This window comes from Castanea sativa, chromosome 3 (assembly GCF_040712315.1).
Source record: "Castanea sativa cultivar Marrone di Chiusa Pesio chromosome 3, ASM4071231v1".
NCBI lineage: Eukaryota > Viridiplantae > Streptophyta > Magnoliopsida > Fagales > Fagaceae > Castanea > Castanea sativa.
This window is the reverse complement of record NC_134015.1, coordinates 58,588,941-58,611,030: the sequence shown is the minus strand read 5'-3', so window position 1 is coordinate 58,611,030 and position 22,090 is coordinate 58,588,941. Positions and strand designations below refer to the sequence as shown.

The window sequence follows — 22,090 nt, the reverse complement described above, 5'->3', positions numbered from 1 at the left end:
TATGCTCACCAACTTTGCCGGCTCAAATCGGTGACCATCCATGGTTTTTCAAAGGATAAAGTTTATTATTGCTAAAAGCCTAGTGATCTTTACAAATTTTCAATTGATAATTTTCAGGAAAGAATGCCCAAATCAGAAAACCAAACCAATAACCAAAGATTCCTATGTGATGGCTTACTTTCCTCCCAGGAATATAATTTGATTCTTGCATTACATTAGGCCTCCAATGCCCCCTCCAACTACCAATGTGGCTTTTTCAAATGGATTTCAAGTGCTAGAAAATATTCCTAAAGCCACCAACTTTTGCCCAAGCAATTACCTTCCTCGTACAATGTGTCATCTTCTCAAGTGCCTAGAACTCCATCTTTTGTATCTACCTTTACCCAACTCCGAATTTAATAAATTTCAATAATCCTCAACTTTATGCCTAACTTGAGATTCATCAAATATAATAATAAATCCTCTAATGTTGGCTAAAGAAAATTTTCTTATTTTCTTTGCTCTCACGTACACTAATTATTTCTTCCAAATACTGCAATACTTTGCTCTCTTCTCTTTATTTTCTTCTACTTCTCTTGACTGCCTGTTTCTGAGACCACCACAAAACCATACAAACAACCTTATATATGTATAAACAAGCCTTTTGTTTTCTAACATACGGTCTCCTAATTCCAATTGAATTATGATTTCCTTCTGCTCTGCTAGGAGTTCTCCTTGAAGTAGAATTCTTGATAAAAAGCCCATTGATTGAATGGGGCTATCACGTGGGCTGGACCCATAACACGTCCCTCAACTCAGAGGAATTTGATCCATTCATTTCACTGTAAAATCATTTTTATCCAAAAATGTCATCCTATCTTATTTTATCATTCCAAAAAATTACTTTATCAATTAAAGTATTTACAGTTGGACTGTCAAATGCCAAATGTAAGCATATTTTAGCATTAAGGCCCAATTTGTCTTAACAACCAGAAGTGAAAACATGGAAAATTGTAAATTTTTTTGGGATAGTACTACAATACCATACCATCGTAAATGTATAATGATACTGTAGCACTATGCCAAAAGTAATATTAATATTTTATTTCTGTTTTTTTCTCTCTCATCTCTCTGTCTCTCACTCACTTTCCTCTCTTTCTCCCTCATCTCTATTATCTCTCCGTTTCTCCCTTATACCATTGCCATAGTCCAGACTCCAGATTCACTCTACAATCAACGGAGCTCCACCCTAATCATCAACCTAGTCTCAAACCCATATCAAAACTCCAATCCAAAATCAGCGGAGCTCCATCGTGATCATCAATAGTCGCTAATAGTAAGTTAAATAAATAAAAAACTAATAGTTATAAAAAAAAAAGATAGATATATACACAGATGATTTTTAAATTGCTCTTCTATTTTTTTTTTTGTAAAAGTTAATAATTTGCATTGATTATAATTTGAAAATGCTGAACACTCATCACACCGTTAGTATTTTTGTGATTGAAAATGTAATAATCTCAAATTATAATGAATTTAAATTATTAATTAAAAAAAAAAGTCTCTGAGCATGCTTAGAAGCTAGTATTAATTAATTTTGAGGAGGAGAAATTAAAGAGAAAATGAGTAGCAGTTTATTTTGAGTCGGGGTGTGGGTGTGGGTGTGGGTGTGGGTGTGGGTGTAGGTAGGACCCAAGTAAACCAAACTAAACCAAACTAAATCAAACATAACATAACACCGGTTGAGGTGGTTGAGAGTTTTCTAGAAAATGAGTCATTTTCTAAAAAGCATTTTCTATAAAACTATCTCATTTTCCAATGTTTGGTAGCAACTTTAAATAAGTTGAAAAACAACCTCTTAACTTCCCTTATTTAGCTTGTTGTGAGATATAGTTGTTTTCCAAAAAAATTTAATGGAAAACAATCTCTAAAAATAAGTCATACTTTTTATATTGACCAAAGATAGTTTTCCTTTGACTCATATTTTTTTATGCTACCAAACATTGGAAAATAAGGAAAACTATCTTTACACAAGGTTTTCCATTGAAACAAACGGAGCGTAAAGGGAAAATGAGTAGCAGTTTATTTTGAGTCGGGGTGTGGGTGTGGGTGTGGGTGTGGGTGTAGGTAGGACCCAGGTAAACCAAACTAAACCAAACATAACATAACACCGGTTGAGGTGGTTGAGAGTTATGAATACCGTTTCGGTTTGTTCATTGGAATGAAATATTTCGGTACCGGTCTATTTCGACGTACCGTTTAAAGTGTTTCGGAGTTACGTTATTTTATAATAAAATATATATATATATATATACACACTATTAATAATAAAAACCTATATAAATTATTAAGTGTTTTAAAAAAGTTATAAGTATATATTTTAACTAATATGTAATCTTTAAATCTAAATAATAATAATAATAATAATAATAATAATAATAATAATAGTAGGAAGAAGAAGAAGTATCCGTTCAATTATTTATAAAATATAATAAGTGTAATAATATGGAAAAAAAATTGATGTTAATACTTTTATTTAGTTGTTCGAGGTTGGAACAGTAAAAGAGGGTAAAGGCTGAAACATTTGTTTTTATTGGTAGTCAGCTAGTCACGTGGAGCTCACAAAAACAAAACAAAGAAAAAAATTCAAAATTTAAAACACAAGTGACAAAAGAGGAGCATGTGGGCTGGCAAAAACTAAACAAATAAAAAATTAAAAGCAAAGGACATATCTTTTAAGGGAGAGTAAAGAGGGGGGTAAAGAGGCTGACAGTCAAATACGTTATTTGTACAGCACACAAATAAAAAAGCAAAGGCAGACTGGCAGCAACAGTCATCCAGATTTGACTAGACCATCAATCAATCAAAACGTGGCCCTTACCACTTTGGAAAAACAAAAAAAAAAGTAACATAATCAGACAGCAGCACATGGAAAATTATGTCTAACACAAGAGGACAACAATCAATCAAAATATGGCCCTACCACTTTGGAAGAATGTGAAATAATTTAAGGGAAAATTTTGACAAAAGCGATCCCTGCTGAAAGAAAACAACATGATTTAAGATATTGCTGCAGTTTTTGTGTTTTTATTCTCACATTTTATTTTTCTCTACTTCTTAAAAAAATATTTAAAAAGTCCGATTCTTCTTACTCACAACTTTTCATCTTATATAATTCCCACAAAAAGAAAAAAAAAACATTTTCATCTTGTATATTTATTTAAAAGAAAAAAGAAAAAAGAAGCTTCATCTTAATTTCAGTTGAGAGTTGTTCTTCAGTTTGGTTTTTCTTTTGCTCCATTTCTCTCAAAAAAAGAAAAGAAAGAGCTGGACACTTCCAACTTATCACTTTGAAGGCTAATTCTTCACATTGCTAAGTCAAGAGGGTGTAGAAAATGTGAAGAAGAACTTGCAAACTTGTGGCACGAAGAAGAGAGGTACTTTGTTTAGTTTTTTACTTTTTTTAATTTATATTTATTTAAAATTTTGTTCGATTTGGGATTTTTATTTTTATTTATTATGTGTGATGGAAGGAGTTAGAAAAAAAGAATCCAACGGAAAATGCCTTCTGCCTCGTAAAATGTGTTCTCCAAAGAATTAGAAATTTTTGGTCCTTCACGTTTATTCACCAAATTGGCTGTCATTTGTACAGTTGCTCAGCAGTCCGAGTGGAGGTAGCGGAAAACAACATTTTCCTACTTCATTGATAATTTGGCATCCTAATTAGAAGGTACGTACGACCTTCTATATTTACATTTTCTCATTTGTTGCTTGATTTGATTCTTGCTATACTTTGCTCGTAATGATCAATCTCTTGTTTGGTTTTCATCTGTTTATACCACCCATAAAGAAAAAGGCTCTAAGACCAAAAAAAAAAAAAAATGGAAGCAAGAATCGTGATCCTTGTTTCTAAGGCATTATGAGAATCATCTCTGTTGGAATTAATAGTAATACTAACTAATAAGCGATGATTGTAAATTGTATCTTTAAAAAGTGTAGATTGTTTCTTTGTTCTTGTGATCTCAGTTTTCTTAAAATTTGATATTGGTTGTATCAAGTGGGTAGGGGTGTCCATAGGTTTGGGTTTTTGCACAACCTGCAACCAAACCGATTAATTAGATTGGTTGGAGAAGTTCCAGACCCACCTCCAACCAAATATAACCATGGGTTGAGTTAGATCAAGCTCAGGTGGACAAGCTAATGATGGGCCTAAGGCTCTAGGACTCAACAAAGTAAATGCTTAAAACATCAAACAAATAGGATCAATAGAATTAGTCAACCCCTGGAAATTCTTTATAACTTCTTAAAAAACTTCAAAGAATTTTTTTCCTTTTTGAAAACTCTTCTTGAAAAACTTCTTTGTAATTATATTTGGGAAGAGACTCTTTCTCAAAAAACTCTTTGAATTTTTAGAAAGAGTTATTTGCAGAAATACTCATTATTTTCTCTCTTTTATTTTAAAAACTCTTGTGAATTTATTCAAAAGACTTTAAATTTTTTAATTGAAAACCTTGCCAAAGGTTAAAGTGTATGTTTGGTAAAAATTATTTTTGACAATTTATTTTACAATTTAGGTTATTTTTGTTACTATTCATAGGTCATATTGCATTTTTTAGTACTATTCATGAGTCCTATGGTACTATTTCAACAAACTTTTACCTTTATCTATTGTACTTTCAGTAAAAAGTTTTCAATTTCAGCAAAATAAACGGATCTCAAACAAACCCAAATTTTGTTTGAAAGCTACACACTTTTTTTTCTTTTTCAAAACTTCTTCGAAACTTTTATTTGAATAATAAAGATTTTGAAAACTTAAGAAAAAATTAAAAAAAAATATTTTGGAAAAATATTTTTTTTTTGGGAAAAATTTGGAAAAATAAAATGAATTTTTTAGAGGTTGAATTATCTTTTAGGCCCAACAAATAATGCAAACATGCAAACTCACGTAGAATTGGTTTAGTCCTATAGGCCTGTTTAGTAAAAGATTTCTAGTAACGTTGTTTGTATTTTTTAGAAATACGTGTGTGTGAAAAAGTGTATGAAAATACGTGTAATGTTGTTTAAATATTGAAACTATTGTTTAAACAACAGTAACAAATGGGCATACTGATGTGTGGGTAAGGTTAACACCTAATTGAGTCTCATTTTCTGCCTTCTTGAAATGGTTATTCACAACTGGGGAGCTCATTCTCCAACCCAAGCCTAATGGACTCTTAACAGATTGAAAGGTCAACTCGTTATCGTATTTAGAATCCAATACAAGCAATGTCACATGCTGTGAATTGGTGGGGTTAGTTACAAAAAGTTAAAGCTCTAGTGGAGTTTAAGGTCACTCACTCACCTCCATCCAATGCATACGCATACTCGATCTCGTGTGTTAGGAGGATTGAAATATTGTGTACATCGTCTCAATGAAATCTATGCATCCTTACACAAAAACGAGATTTTTAGATTTCCAGATTTATCTAACCCCAAAATTTACATATGGAATTGAATAAATATTATGAATATAACACTAAAAAATGAACAAAAACTAGATCATGGTCAAATTAACATTAGGAAACAAAGATCATAACATCAACCAAATCAAATAAGAATACTCAATCTAACATCAAAATTTGTATCATTTAGATTGCTCCTAGCAAAGTAGAAAATCACAAAATAGAAAATTACCTTGCTTATGGATCTAGTTGTTTGACGATTTTAACCGAAATTTGAGTGCGTACAACACAAATTTAGTTTATGATTGCAAGAGCAATTGAAAAATACAATCGAACTTTGGTATCACAACTCATTAACAAAAGATTTTCTAAAAGGGTTTTGAAAATGGCATTAAAAACAAGTTTCTGCCTCAAGAGACTCCTAGAGAGAGATTTTTGAAGATTAAAAAAAAAAAAGTGATCTTGTGCTAGTGAGAAAGAGACTAGAGAAGAAAAAGGGAGTTTTGAAATCATATAGGCAGAAATAAGGCATAAATTGGGTATTTATACGTGAAAACTAGGATTTTAAAGACCTTTTAATAGGGTTGTAGACTTTTCCTAGAGGTTTGGAGCACCCCCACCAAGATTTAAGCCTTAGGGCCTATATATGGTACTTTAAGACTGCTAAGGTGAAGCTGCAAATGCGGCCCTGATCTTGCATACGTAACTTTGAGCTTACACATTCAGGTTCGCTTAGAACCCTAATTTCCTAATAGTACGTTTGCCCAACTTGAAACGGCCAATACTCACTCATTGTATATCCAAATTATGCAACATTTGTGTCCACTTGGAAGCCCTGAATGTACAATTTCTAATGGAAAAAACCTCATTAAAAAATTTCACTTTGGGTCAACAAATATTGGCAAAAGAGTGAGGAAAAGTTCTTTTTAGCATCATTTCCTAAGCACTTTTTAGTTGTGATCACCTATGGACTATTTTGAATACTTTAATTATCCTTAGTTGACATATGTCAAGCTCCTCATTGGGGCTGGTGACTAAAGATTATTAGCTAGTGTCAAATAGGGTGTCTATAATTGCTTCATTATTGGGTTGTCTAGTAGGTTTAGGGGTTTGTTCTTCTACTTAACCATCCTAACTTTGTGAAATTCTCTATATTTCATTCCAACAAATGTCATGCTCTCATCATTTTAATAATTAAGGAATACTCTTGTACAAACCCTCCAGTAGGCATTGGAATAATTAAGGAATACTTTTGTAAAAACATAAGGGTATTCATGCCAACAGGGATCAATGATCAAACTTAGGAAACTAAACCCTTATAGAGTGTACCCATGCGCTAATACTACTTAAAAAACTTGTGAATACCCTTATGTTTTTACATTAGAGTTCATAAATTTGTTGATCAATCAAATTGGTTTTAAAGTACTAGTATTCGATACAAATAAACAAACCAACCATAGTACTCAATTACCAAATCTAAAAGCTACATATTAAAAGAAAAGAACTCAAGATACAAGATTTGATAATGAAGTGAACAACCAAAGAAGAATTTCTTCAATGGGAAACTCACTTCAAGGACACGATCCCATAGAAAAAATCACTACAGGAAAATTAGTTACAATATTATACTTACAAAATCTTTGTACAACTAGACTCTATGCTATAATATCTACAAATTTCCCGCTTGCATTTTGACCACAATAGCTCCAAAACCTCTCTAGTTGAATTTTCTCCACGAACTCTCCATTCAAAAGAATCAGACACTTTGGCATTCCAAGGAACCTTCTTGAAAATTTTTCTATAGTGAATCTCACTTGGAAGTGTTAGAAAATTTAGATCCCATAGCTGATTTTACAACAAAATTTATTAGCTTGACATTTTAAACAATTATATAATTCAATTATTACCATTTAATTACCACAAATTTAATGAGTCACCAATTAAAGCAGTATAGTGGAAAATAAAGAACAAGACAACATGGTGACAAAGTGAAAAACTGAAGGAAAAATAGTCCAAGAGAAAACCACTATGAGGTTCCTAAACCACAAGAACAAATTCACTAATAGAATCGAAGTTCTTACAATTAAAACCTACGCACGTTCCAAATTGCTACCTCTAGTAGTGACTTACTCATGTGGCCATACATAGCTCCAATTCAGTTGGACCCTTCTATTTTGAATTCCTTCTCACGAACTTCCCATTCCTAACTCTAAGGACCACCTTGAAAATTTGATCTAGCAGTAACATTGGGATGACTCTGTGACTCCAACCTTGATTTGTACTGTAATAGTAACAATACCATGGATGATGATTCTCTATTTACTTTTGAACTCACAAGTTAGATAGGCAGAGGCTAGGGTTTTCTCTTTGAAGCCTTAGGGTATTTACCTCTACAATCTTATGAAAATTCATGGATAATGTGCTTTTATATGGGCTCTCAAATTAAGGTTACTAAAATGCATCTTTTAGGCAACTTAAAATTATGTCTTAGCAAAAACTAATTTCTAGATTCTCTATCGTTCGACTTTTATTGAACTGTCTCGATTCATTGAATGTTGAGTTTGGTTTATTTTACGTTTCTCAGTTTCTCTCTGCTCTCCACCTCTCTCTGTACTGTCTCTCGTCATCAGTACAGTCCGCCTCGCCGTCGCCGCCTCGCCGCCTCTCTGAATCTGCTCTGCTCTCCGCCTCCCTCATCAGTACAGCCGTGAGCCGTGAGCCGTTCACTTCATTCTCCAATCTACAGGAATCGGGTATAAATAATTAGGTATAGTCAAGATATTTGGATTTTGGGGTCCGGTTTGGGGCCTTCAAGTTTTGGGCCTTCAGCTTCAAGGTTTTGTTTTTTTTAGTGATTCAGCCCTTTTTATTTAATGATTCTGCCGTATTCTATTTGTAATGATTCTGATTTCTGATTCAGCCTTTTTTTTTTTGGGTTATAGATAGGATTTGTAATTTGTTTTGTGTTTTTTTGTGGGTGGGTATTATAAATTAATAAGCCTAATGTTATAGTTGTGCATAAATTTTTGTTATGCTTGTGCTTTTAAAAAAAAAAAAATTTTAATCCTGTGTTTTTTTATATAAATACATTTTTTTTTTTTAGTTAGTAGTAATATATTAAATAAGTCTTTATTTATGCAGGTTGAGATTGCTAAAAACTTATTATTGTTCGGTGAAACTACAACAATATTTTCTATATAAACCAGGTTCTATTTCTCATTTGCTCTACACTTGAAAGTTATTTTTAATTTTGGTCTTTATAAATATATTGTTTGATTAGAAATGTCTAAAAATATATATCTGGATATGAAAAACTTAAAAAAAGAAAAAAAGAAGAAAAATTAATTGAGTCTCAAAAAGGATTAATGGATAAATTTGTTATTAGTAATAAACAAAATATAACACAAAATTTAGATGAAAATATCACAAATGAGCAAGAAATTCACCAAAAAGAGTTAGAAGATAATGAACTGATACAATTGCAAGATAACAATGATGTTCAATTTTGCAATACAACAAATCTTGATAATGAACTTCAAAATAATTTAGAAGAAAATGAAAATAATCATGAAAATGTCACAAATGAACAAGTTCATCATAATGATGTTCAACTAGAAGAAAATGAAAATAATAATGACATGTTTTATATTCTTCCAAATATTTATGATCCAGGTAATTGGAAAAATATTGACACAAAAGGCAAGAAAAATATATTTTAAATGAAATATATTATAATATAAAAATATTAAATAAACATTAATTTAATTAATATATAGGTATAAAAAATACCCAATTTTTAGTTCCCGCTTTAGGCCCCAAAATGTCTAGGGCCGGCCCTGCATAAACTCAACAAGACTTAAAATTTTATTCATTATTGCCAAAACTCTATAAATATGAACCGAACATAATTTTCTTTTATAGCATGAGATGAGCAAAGAATAAGGTTTTCAGTTTAAGCACAAGGGATTCTCAAAATAGCATAGAGTCTGGCAGCCATTTTCTTGAAGGAAAATCGCGCAAAACATGGTTTGTATAGGTGCAAAATGTAGGGTAAAAGACACAGCAAAAATTCTGGTTCAAATAGGAACAAGAAAACAGAGTTTGACAATCTAGCTTGAGCAAGCCTTGAGTGTGGACAAGCGAAGTCTCGGGTTGAATTATTTTTTTTGAACGAAACTCACTTTTATTTTAGCGACTCTTTTTTTTGCTCGAATAAGATACACTTTCACTCGATCGAAATCTCCATAAATCAATTCTCTGAGCATCTTCATGGTAGTTTGTGGTCGACTTTAACAAAGAATGAAATACACCTAATCATGATATTTGATTACATCCATAGTCACAAAATTGGCCAACACTTGACAACTTTTGTGTTACCTACATAAACAAATGCTTTTCTCATTCATTTGATCTATATGTCGTTTCTTCATTCATATTTTGTTTCCATCATAGTTATTCTTCTATTGTTCAAAAAAAAAGTCATCTTAGGGATCGAAGGTAATCTTTTTTTAACAAAAATTTCATTTTTTGTTTATATTTGTTTGTGATCAATTCCAACATCAAATGTAAATTATCTACTTTATGTTTGGCTAGTTGGTTGAAAATTATATGATTATATATTATTATTTATTTTATAGAAATGCTAACTCCATAATATTTTCATAACAAATTTTAAATGGTAAGTTGTTACTAATTTTAAATGGACCAACAATTGATATTATTTTTTTATTCATCAATAGTAGCTTACCACTTATGATTTGTAGTGAAATTAATGTGAAAATGTTGTGGACTTAGCAATTTTTTATTTGATCTATAAGAAATTGAGATCTCAAAAATTATAATAACAACAAGTGTTACAACATTTTCACTAAACATTTATTTTTAGTTGTAGTTGATCAGTCTCATATTTTATTATTTTATTTCGACCTATAAAAAATTGACATCTCAATAATTGTGTATTGTGAAATTTGCTGTGTCAGTATAATAATATATATGCTAGCTAATATAAATATTAAAAAAAAAGAGCACAAATAGACGACTGGAAAAAAAGAAAAAGAAAAAAAAAAGGCTAATGAAGTGATGACCAGTACATATTGAATAAATCAAAAAGTATTGTAGCTACTACAGTAGTTTTTACATATTTACACAACAAGTGTTACAACATTTTCATAAAATATTTATTTTCAGTTGTGGTTAGTCACAGTCTTATATTTTATTATTTTATTTTGATTTATAAAAAATTGACATCAAAATAATTGTGTAAATATTGTGAAATTTGTTGTGTTAGTATAACAATACCTTTATTTTTAGTATAACAATAATTGGTTAGTTCGAGTATGATATTTTATTTTGATTTATAAGAAATTAATATCTCAATAATTATAAAAATATTGTGACAATTTATTGTATTAATTAACAGCTATATAAAAATTAATAAATAAAAGAGTTGACAACTATGAGGATGTCCGTAAAAAGTAACAATTAACATGTAAAAGTGGGTAACGTGTAAATAACAAATAATCAAATGAAAAAGTGAGTCATCCAATCGATAAAGTAGATGGATCCACTTTTGTGGGAAATAATCCATTTTTTCGTAGTTTACCATAACCTGCCACATTTTATAAACTTCATAAGATTGCTAAAATATAAAACAAATTTTATAGATTCAAAAAAAAAAAAATTTAAATTGGTTTTTGTTTTGTTTTATTATTATTTTTCTTATATATGTTTTCCCTTTTTCAGAATTCTCATAATGAATCACGGTCCACCAGCCACGTAGAAAACCTGAAGAGAAGTATGTTACTAATTTCTTCCACTTCCTAGACAACCACCAGCTGTGAGAATGAGAAGTATGTTGCAGTCTGTCTTTCAGAAGTATGTTACTAATTTTCAAGACAAAATCGAGGAGAAAATTTTCGATTGGGTGCTTGCAGCACTTGGAGCTGTGCTTGCAGCACTTGGATATTATCTGATTCGCTACAAAAGTAACGTTGATAATCTCAAAACCCAAGTTGAGGAGCTGCGAGGGGCCAAAGATATACTGCAACCTTATGTTGATACTGCTATAGGGAATCAAATGAAAAGTGAAGATGTTAAGAGACGGCTTACTGAATCTGATGATATAATAGCAGTGGCAGAGAAAATCCTTGAAGATGATAACAAGGGATGGTATCTTAATATGATTTTCCGTTATCAAGTGAGCAAGAGGGCAGACAAGGCAGCATCGGAAGCCAAGAATTTGAAGGATGAGATATTAAAGTTCATTAGAGTTGGATATGGTGGGTCTACACAAGAAGGAGGGACCGTGCCATCTAATAGAGGGTATGAGGACTTTGAATCAAGAAGGCTTATATTAACTGAAGTTCTGGAAGCACTTAAAAATCCTAATATCACTAGGATTGGGGTGTACGGGATGGGAGGTATCGGGAAAACTATGCTAGTCAAAAAAGTTCTAAAACAAGCTGAGAAAGACAAGTTGTTCAACAAGTACCTTTTTGTAGTTGTATCCAATCCGCCAGACTTGAAAAGGATTCAAAGAGAAATTGCGAAGAAATTGGGTCTGAATGTTGATGTGGAGAGTGAAGAATCTGTACTAGCAGATCGACTATACAGGCGATTGCTAGATGAGAAGATCCTTTTGGTTATGGATGACATTTGGAAGCCCATAGACTTAGAGGCTCTTGGGATTTCCTTTGGAGATAATAAAAAGGGGAGCAAATTATTGTTGACGTCCAGATTTCATAGAGTAGTAAGCAATGGTATGGATACCCAAAAGCAGTTCACAGTCGGGGTTTTATCAGACGATGAAGCGAGAAACTTGTTTGAAGGGATAGTTGGTGAATTCGCTAAAACCCCCGAATTCCAATCTTGTATGCTTAAAATTGTCAAAGAATGCGCTCGATTACCAATTGCCATTACAACAGTTGCAAATGCATTAAAAAATCAGACAAATATATATGTTTGGAAGGATTTCCTCAAACTGTTGAAAATGTCTAAACCAAAAGAGATAGAGGGAATGGATGAAAATGTGAACAAAAGCATAAGGCTGAGTTACGAATTTTTGGATAGGGAAGAGGCAAAGTCATTATTGTTGCTTTGTAGTCTACATCCAGAGGATTACAACATAAAAGTAGAAGACTTGTTGAAATATGGTGTGGGTTTGGGCTTGTTTCAAAACGTCGATACAATAGTGGAAGCGAGATGTAGGGTGCACTCATTGGTTGAAAGACTCAAAGATTCTAGCTTGTTGTTGGATGGTGATCGTAAGGGTGAAGTCAAAATGCATGATGTAATTCGTGACGTTGTCATTAATATTGCAGCTGAAGAAAAGCATTGGTTTACTATAAGAACTGTTAATGAATTGCGAACTCAGTCTAAATGTGAAGATACAGTTGCAATTTCGTTGCCTTACATTAATGATGATTTAGACCTTCCTAATCAGTTTGAATGTTCAAAGCTCGAGTTACTTTTGTTGTTCCGGCAAAATGTTGGTTTCCGTATTCCGGATTCATTTTTTGAAGGGTTAAAGGATCTCAAAGTGTTGAAGTTATCTGTAAGCACTCCTGGAGTATTTCCTTCATCACTTTCGTCCCTTGAAAACCTCCAAACATTGTGTTTAGACGGTACGGAACTAGATGTAATCATAATTGGAGAACTGAAGAATTTGAAAGGTCTTAGCCTTTCATTGTATAAAACTGAACGGTTGCCAAAAGAGATAGGGCAGCTGACTCACCTTCAGTTACTAGATTTGAGAGAATGTTCCAAACTTAAATTTATTCCACCCAATGTGTTATCTAATCTGAAGAGGTTAGAAGAATTATATTTGCCAGATTTTGTTGAATGGGAGGTGGAAGCACAAAGCACAGAAAGAGTTACTGCAATGGTCTCAGAGTTGGACCATTTGTCTCACTTGAAAAAGTTACATATATGTATTAAGAATGCAAAGGTTCTTCCAAAAGCCATGGTTTTTGAAGGGTTGGAAAGCTATAGAATAGCCATAGGCAGTACTTTGTCAAGATATGAAATTTCGGAAACTTCACGAACTTTAAAGCTTGATATAAGGTTTGAATCGGACTTTGGGTATAAAGTGTTATTGAGGGAATGTGAAACTCTCATGTTGGTTAAACTGAAGGGTGTCAAAAATATTCTTTACGAATTAGATTCGGAAGGTTTTCAAAGTTTGAAGCATCTCACAGTCAAACGCAATGACGAAATTCAGTATATTATCAAGTCTATGGCGGTTCTTGGTTCTGTCTTTCCTATCTTGGAGTCAATTAATCTAAGCCGTATGATCAATTTGGAACGGATATGCTACACTCGGATTCCAGCAGAGTCTTTTTGTAACTTGCGAGTGGTAAAAGTGGGAGAATGTCATAATTTGGAATTTGTCTTCTCCTCATCTATGGTTGGATGCTTTTCACACCTCCAAGAAATGGAGATAGTTGATTGTGAGAAAATGAGCGAAATAATTGCGACAGAAAGAAAAGAAGACATAGAGGCTAATAGTGACGAAAATATTATGTTCGCAAAACTCCGTTCTCTCAAATTAAGGGAATTATTAAAGTTGAAGGGCTTCTTTTCTGATGATGAATCTCTTGTGCTTTTCAACAGAAAGGTATGTTTAGGATTTGATTATAAATTTTACTCCTTGAATGATGATAAGTCTCCCACAACCTATAAACCAAAAACCCAAAAAAAAGAGTAAGTCTGGTATTTATTGGCAATATCATCACAATACTCCAATTTGAAAACTGCACCAAATGATTGGAAGAACAATTTTTTTTTTTTTTGGTCAGTATTAAAGCTTATTTTCTTTTGTCACATTTATTCGTTTATTTTGATTAGTTTTCTGACCCAACTTTTAACACTTTGAAATTCCTTATTGTTTGTTAGTTCAAACTCCAAACCTTTCATGATATATTTCTTTCACCAACTTTTTAGAATGCCCATAAGTTGTTTGGCGGAACTAGATTTGATTAGACGTCAATATGAACATGAATTACTTGATTTTTATATTGCACCAAAGTTTGGTTCAACTGAAGTAATCTGATACCTTATCATAGATTAGGGTGTAATGAGTTTGCCTAGTGGAGTGGCACCTTACCATTTACTGTTTTTTAAATGGGATTGTTCTACACAATATTAGTTATAGAAGTGTACAAAGTAATTTGGATACATTTTTAATTCATGTATTTTTGGAAGTTTCGCAATATACTATGATCGAATTTAAGTTCAATTTTTAGAGAGAGAGAGAGTCTCCACTTAGGAAATTCAATTGAATTTCATCTCCAATTCGTTAGTACGGACATGATAATTGATTAAAAAGCTGAAGAAATGAAAATCTGCATTGTCAGACAATACCTCTGTATTGAAGACAGGAATTATTACTCTTCTTCCTTCATCTTTCTTATATTAGTCTCCCCTTTGTTATTAAGAATATAATTTAATTAATTTTTCGTTTATTGACTCATTGTGTACCTGTGAATTGTAGGTTGTCTTTCCAAACTTGGAGGAATTGGAAATAGAGGGTATGGATAGCTTGAAGATGATTTGGCCCGACCAACTCATTTTAGATTCCTTTTGCAAACTGGAAAAGGTTAGTGTTATTCAACAACCCCTCTTTTTCATCGAAAAGGTAACAAATTCCCTTGCTTGTCTTTACATTTTGTTAATACAGATAAAATATATACTCATTGGATTATATGTCGGTGTAGTTGGCTGAGGGACAGTCCCTAGTAGTTGCATTCTAGATGCCCATACTAATTGTTTAAGAATTCTCTCTCAAATAGATTCATTATATGTGTATCGCAATCAAAATAGAAAATTTTGGAGGTCTTGAAAATTGAAACGTCCTTCAATGAATAAAATAAGGATTCTCAAATTAAGAAAAAAAAAAACTAATTTGGATTTTTTATTTTTGTTTGACATAGAGGTTCTGTTAATTTTACTTGGCAGTTAACAATTCTGTAATTAATATGAGTTGGTTAGCTCATGCTTACTCACGAAAGAGTTTTATCTCAACAACGTGTTTTGTGGAATTTTTCAGTTATTTATAACTTTTATGCATAATAGCTCAAACATTTAGACTATTGTCTTTCTCATTCCCACATGAGTTCACTTTTTTTCTTTTTCTTTTTTCATTATATTTTGACATCCAAAATTATTTGCCTACTATTTCTATTAAGTTAAAAATTAGAATGGTTAACTTTCCCATGTTTTTCTTCATGTCTAAATTTCAACATGAACAAAATTAGAATGATAATAGGTAGGAAAGAGCCTTGCAAATTTGTTGCAATTCAATTGTCACCTGTTAATGTCTCTAATAAAGACGTTAAGGTTTCAAATCATCTCACTTTTCTTTTTGTTATTAAGGCAAATTACAACTTACCCACCCGTGGTTTGGCCAAAATTTAAGTTGTTTACTTGTGGTTTGAAATTTGGTACTTTATCCACCTGAGGTTAGCTCTATTAGAGCTTTGTAATTCACCTATTACTTTTCTCTTAAAAAACAACTTTTAACATCAAAACTTAACATAAAACTGATCAAAAAGCAAGGGTATTTGATGTGAAACTTTATACAGTTAAAAAGATGAAAAGTAGATGTAAGTGTTTCAATTGCTTAAGTACATGCACTTACTGAAGGTCAAAAACTCAATTTAGAAAACTTATTTGGCTCAACATGAACGAGTCATATTGCAGCTTATATCTTTGGCCAATAGCCTCTCATTCTTGGATTGATTTGTCACTAAAATCTAAACTTGTATGAATCCACTTATTCAAGATTGACATTCTTGTTCATCTCTAAGCCAACGTCAGTCACAGATATTAGGCACAACTTAACATAAAACCAAATTAAAATGATCAATTAAAAAGTCCCTACGTAAGTAATGACATGAAGCATCAAGTATAGGAAAACTTATACAAATATCTGTTGCATTTATAATATTATTAGATGCAACAGATATTTAACTGAAACTGAAAACTTTTTGCTGAAAGCACTGTAGATAAAAATAGAAGTTAGTTGAATAGTGTAGTGGAGCCCATAAATTGTGCCAAAAAGTGCAGTGGGACTTATGAATAGTAGCAAAAATAAGTTGAACATAGAAATAAGCTAAAAAATTAAACTCATCTCAAACGCACACGCAATGTGAATAACCAACATTAATTTTCAGTGTATATTCCACAGAGGCTTATAGAGACTAGCCCAAATGTCATTTTGGGAAACTCATAATCCATAGATTGAGAACAAAATAAAAGTTGACCATGAGTTCCTTGGATAAGATAGAGAAGAGACAGGAAGTTACCTTCAAACCGAACTTTTTAATCTGTTTTATGTTATATTTGATGTTAAAAGTTTTTTTTTAGCGGAAAAGCCATAGGTGGGTTACGGAACTCTAACAGTGCTAACTTCAGATGGGTAAAGTGCCAAATTTCAAACCATAGGTAAGTACCTTAAATTTCGGTCAAACCACAAGTAGGTAAGTTGTAATTTAACTAAAACCTTAAGAATGATGGTAAGTAGATATAAATTAATACTCCTTTGTTAAAGTTCAAAGCCCAAGTTTTCTCCATGTAATTAACTAGTGTTAACCAGAAGTGTAATTTCTTGGCCAAAAAAAAAAAAAACTGAAAGTATAATAATTAGGATTGGTTTTTAGTTGAACAGCTAAATATTGATTACACAAAATAGTTAATTGGATATGTAGTTATGAGTTTGTTAAAAGACTCTTCAAAGACAGTTAGTTATTAGCTCTAATAAGAATTTTCTCTTTTTAATTATTTTCTGTCACCTTCTTCCATTTAAAATTTCTAGTTCTTTATGAACATTCTTTCTAATTTTTGCTTTTGTTGGGAAGGGAAAGGGTGAGGCGGGTTTGAACCTGCGACATGGGAATTGAAATATAAATGAAATGGGGAAGGTGTCATTCAGGATAAAACGTAGTTAGCAATAATTGGTCATTAGATTCCTTTCAAATATTTTAACTTTTTTATACCAGTATAAGCTGTTTAACATCTCACTAATTTCTTTAAATTTGCCTCTCTTAAATTAGAGTAATTTTATCCTAGGTGACCTCTAATTTGCTATTCTAGACACCATTGAAGCAAAATTTGCATTCCACCACCATAATGGAAAAATTATGTAGTGTCCTTTGAACCCATGTGCGATGGATAGACTCATGCATCAATGACATGACAGAATGTGTTTATTTAAGCATAATTTCATTTCTTTATAAAATGAAATAAGGGTAATGGTTAACATTTTAGAGAAAATGGTTGTTCAATCGGTCATTAGTTATAAATTTTTGTAATGAGTTTTTGTTAAATTTTTTGGGTTGATGATTTGTGTACTATGGTTGTAAGGGCTAATATGTGGTTCTTTGGACAAATTCGTAATGTCGTTTGGGCTAATTTGTGGAGTTGTTTGCACTAATCTATAAAAGGGGGGGGGGGGGGGGGTTGGTGGGGGAGGGGGGAGGATTTTGGAGGGAAGAGGGTCAAGTTTTATTCCTTAAGTCCCATTCAAATTAGTCCCTAATATATACATCAAAAAAAAAAAAAAAAACTGCCCCCTTGGCCCTAGCCCTATCTAGTAGAAGAAAGATAAAAGATTGATATTCACTAAGTATCCGTTAGCTGAATAGTACAGTGAGACTCATGAATAATAGCAAAAATAGGTTGAAATTGTAAATAAGCTGAAATTTTCAGATTGTCCCAAACACACACTAAATAAGGTATGCCATTGGCCGAATGGAAAGAACATATGTTTAGTTATGAAAAATGTTAAAGTGATAACCAATTTAACTACAAAAGATCTATAAACTAATGTGGTAATAAATATGATTAATATAAAAAATAGTGTGTGTATATATATATATATATATATATATATATATATATAAAATAAACAAATTTATTCATTATATTTTAGCTATGTTAAAAACTAACACACTAGTTATTTTATAATAAAATTTGTAATATCCTAGTATTTTTCCATTAGTTACTTTTAAATCATGAGCTCTCATGAATTTAAATTTGTAGAAATAACAAATTTTAACAAAAAATGTAATTGTATTGGCAAATTCATGTTTAGGTCTTTACTCCAAAAATACAATTGATTTAATTGCTAAAGTCAAATAGGGTGTGAGTGGCTTGTTTTCCCCATTTCCTCATGGTTAGTTCTGAATGACATGATGATTGAACCAATGTGTATTGGTTAGCTATTCAAATATTTTTCTTCTTTTTTTTCTTGGTTATTATTTTTGATATGCTAGATCGTATTTGTCTTGTCCTAATTTAAATTTGAACAAAACTTGGTTCAATTAGTTTAGTATAGTATGTAATTTAATATTTTATTGCTTATCTCTAGCTATAATATTAAAATTTTCTAATTGGACATCAATTTTGCATCACATTTTAAACCATGAGTTGCTATCTCCTAGTGGAACTCAATTCATTCATGTTAACAGAAGCTTCGAAGTATTAAATTATTTTCCTTGAATCAGTCCTTTTATCTATGTTGCTTGGGCTATTTCATTCTTTTTAATTTTTTAATTAATGTGCTGATACTTTTTCTATGCTTGAGTGAGCTTGTTAGGAACCATATCCCTTGAATTTATTCAATTTAAATTAGTGCATGCCATGGATTTAGATGTCTAGATGATTTAGATACATCTAGTCCCTGTTCAAATTTGTTGCAATATAATATAATCCCAAACTTGTTTTAGAGGATATTAAACTAATTATTTCCTTAATTTGTTCATTACTTTGGCATTTTCCCAGGATAAATTCCCGAAGTTGGAATATTTGGATTTGAATGAGGGCGATGCCATGAATGAGACACGTGGCGGACCGTCAGCAGAATTCTGTTGCAACCTAAAACATCTGACTTTGAGAGGAAACGGTAAAATTCCAAATGTAGAGGCTCCAATTGCAAGAGCAGGAGTATCAGATTTTCGCAGATTAAAGAATATTGTGCCATTCTCATCCACATCTTTCCGCTACTTAATGGAATTGAAAGTATTCAGATCTGATGTATTGATTAGTTTATTAACTCCCTCAACAGCCAGAACTAGTTGAAAATAAATTTGATGGTGCAACTCCGAAGGATTGAAGTTAGGTATTGCAAAAGAATGACAGAAATAGTTGCAAATGAGGGAAGTGAAGCAGAAGCGGGAGATGAGATCGCTTTCAATAATTTGACAGAATTGTCCTTAAATGACTTGCCGAGTCTCACAGCCTTCCATTTGGGGAATCGCACCATCAAATTCCCATCATTGGGATTTGTAGATGGGAGCAAACTTCCTAAATTGAAGATTTTCTGTAGTGGAGTCTTAAGCACGCCAATGCTAATAGGCATTAACATGGAAGAAAATTGGATAGGAAAAAAGGAGGGGGATATGATCTTGTTATCAATATCTTGGCCTTTAAAAAAATAAAATAACAAAACTCAATAACAAACCAATTTTAGCTAAAATTTGGAAAAATAAAATAAAAATTAATAAGCTCAACAATGAAAGTAGAAATTTTATAATCAAAAACCTTAGAAAAAGCCCATTTACATCTTAGTAAATTTGAAATATATTAATCAAATGAGAGATTAATAGATGAATGATTGTTTGGCTATACATTGAAAGAAATATAAGCTTGTAGGATTAATAATAAAAATATTATACAATGATTTCAAAATATGAAACCTCATAAAAGGCAATTGTATAAAACTTTTTTTGTTTTTTTTTTTGTGATGTGATATATTCAAGTTCTCTTTTGTTTTAGGTTTTGTATCATTTATGTTTCTTATTAACCCCTAGAAAATAATCATGGAGCTACAATTGCTTCTAAATTATGTAATTAAAAAAAAAAAGATAAACTCCCATATTGGTGTTGTAATTATTGTTGTTATTTGAAATGTAGTATCTTACTACGGTGCGGAATGTGAGAAATTTAATTTGAATATAGTTGACATTGGTTTTTGTGATTACTGTATCTTGTTGCTTTTGGTTTTAGGTGATCTACATATTTGGTGGTGAGATCGAAACATTGTTCATAATATGTTAACATAGTGCTCTTTCATATCATGTTGTTTTTGGATTAATTTGTATCTTTCTTTTTTTTTAATTTCGAAATACTTTTATTGTAGACTAATACTAGTGAAGAAAGTGAGAGTGAAGATGACGCTAATGATAACTTGGAGAGTGATACTACTAGTGAAGTTGGGACAGACAACGTAATGGAGAATGATGACTAGGGAGCAAATCAAAAGAAGATGGATCTTCCCTTTTATTGATTGTTTTATTTCAAAGTGTTATCTTTATGTGATTTATTTATTTTTTAAACCTATGTGATTGTTACAATATATTATTTATTTTCGAAACCTATGTGATTGTTACACTATATAACTTTGTTGTAATTCTAGACTACTTAGTACTCCTTCCGTATTTGTAACCATGGATTTGTAAACTATTAACCTACGTTGGACTAATTTTCACTAATTGTTACACTGTTACAGCTAGAGTCATATTCATATGTAAGTGGTATGGTTGGTCAATGGCCATGATAGCCCTTATTTATGAATTTGTATACTATTCGCCTATGATAGACCTTATTTGATGTTAATGTGATGTGTTACAAGGGGCGGCTGCACATACATTTGAGGGGGATTCAAATGAACCCGACTTGAAAAGAAAATCATATATATATATATATATATATATATATATATATATATATATAAAATTTTGCACGCCTTGTTTTAAATCTTACACACCCTGATCACATACTAGTTTATCTCACAATCAAACAACAACTTATTGTATTATTTATTTATAGATGAGTGTGGTTGTGTGAGTTAATAATTATACAATGCAAGTGAGTTGAGTTTTTTCATTTAGTTTAAAATATTTTTATTAAAAAATTACAAATATATAACCACAATTGCATAAAAAAAATATTATACAAACTTAATAAAATAAAATGGTCATACTTACATTGACAATAGATAATCTTAGAAAAATTTTTTAGAGCCGCCACTGTATGTTACTGCCAAAGGTGTGTTATAATATTAACATATAATTGATGTAGTTGGTTAAATGGTGAAGTTTCACATTAGATAATGAGTTGTTTCTTCTCCAAAAAAGAAAAAAGAAAAAGAAAAAAAGATAACGAGTTGTTGGTAAAACATAATTAGGTCAAACTCATAAACTTAAACTTTTGGATTCAATGGTGTTCTTATCAAGAAAGTCAATACTAGTCGTACTAGCGATATATACAATATCGGTCATTAAACCAATATCAATATTTTTTTTTTAAAATGTGCTGGACAAAATATAGAATTGTACCATGTTGTACGTGCCATATTGTAGATTTGTTTTGGTATTTTGGGCAGTGTTGATGTTTCAGCCGATATAATAAAATGATTACATTGAGTTAATGTACTTAGGACAATACTTAGGCTTATAAAATAAGTGCAATTTATATTATATTTTGATAAATATAAAAATAAATAAATCTTTGTATAGGAAAATGATAAAGGTACTATAAGTTTTACTACATAATGTTTACAAACTAATATGACAATAAATGTGATTGGTAGGCTTCAATCACCTCATAATATAAATATTTGAATTGTCACTTTGTGATTGGTAACACACTAGTTTGTTAGCTCAATGTTGTAA

General features: G+C 31.4%; 1 protein-coding gene across 7 annotated transcripts; it reads left to right on the top strand.

Annotated features, from left to right (window-relative positions):
* The first annotated feature begins 2,981 nt into the window (after positions 1-2,981).
* On the top strand, positions 2,982-20,928 carry LOC142627781 (disease resistance protein At4g27190-like). 7 transcript variants are annotated; one of them, XM_075801675.1, is made up of 6 exons: positions 2,982-3,416; positions 3,632-3,709; positions 8,562-8,626; positions 11,163-14,034; positions 14,911-15,054; positions 19,200-20,928. In XM_075801675.1, exons 4-6 carry the CDS (start codon positions 11,263-11,265, stop codon positions 19,494-19,496), a joined length of 3,213 nt encoding a protein of 1,070 aa, XP_075657790.1. In that variant the 5' UTR covers positions 2,982-3,416; positions 3,632-3,709; positions 8,562-8,626; positions 11,163-11,262; the 3' UTR covers positions 19,497-20,928. The 7 variants fall into 7 exon arrangements, with proteins under 7 accessions (XP_075657790.1, XP_075657789.1, XP_075657793.1 ...); XM_075801674.1 differs by having other exon boundaries at positions 3,513-3,709; XM_075801678.1 differs by lacking the exon at positions 8,562-8,626.
* The last annotated feature ends 1,162 nt before the right edge of the window (positions 20,929-22,090 follow it).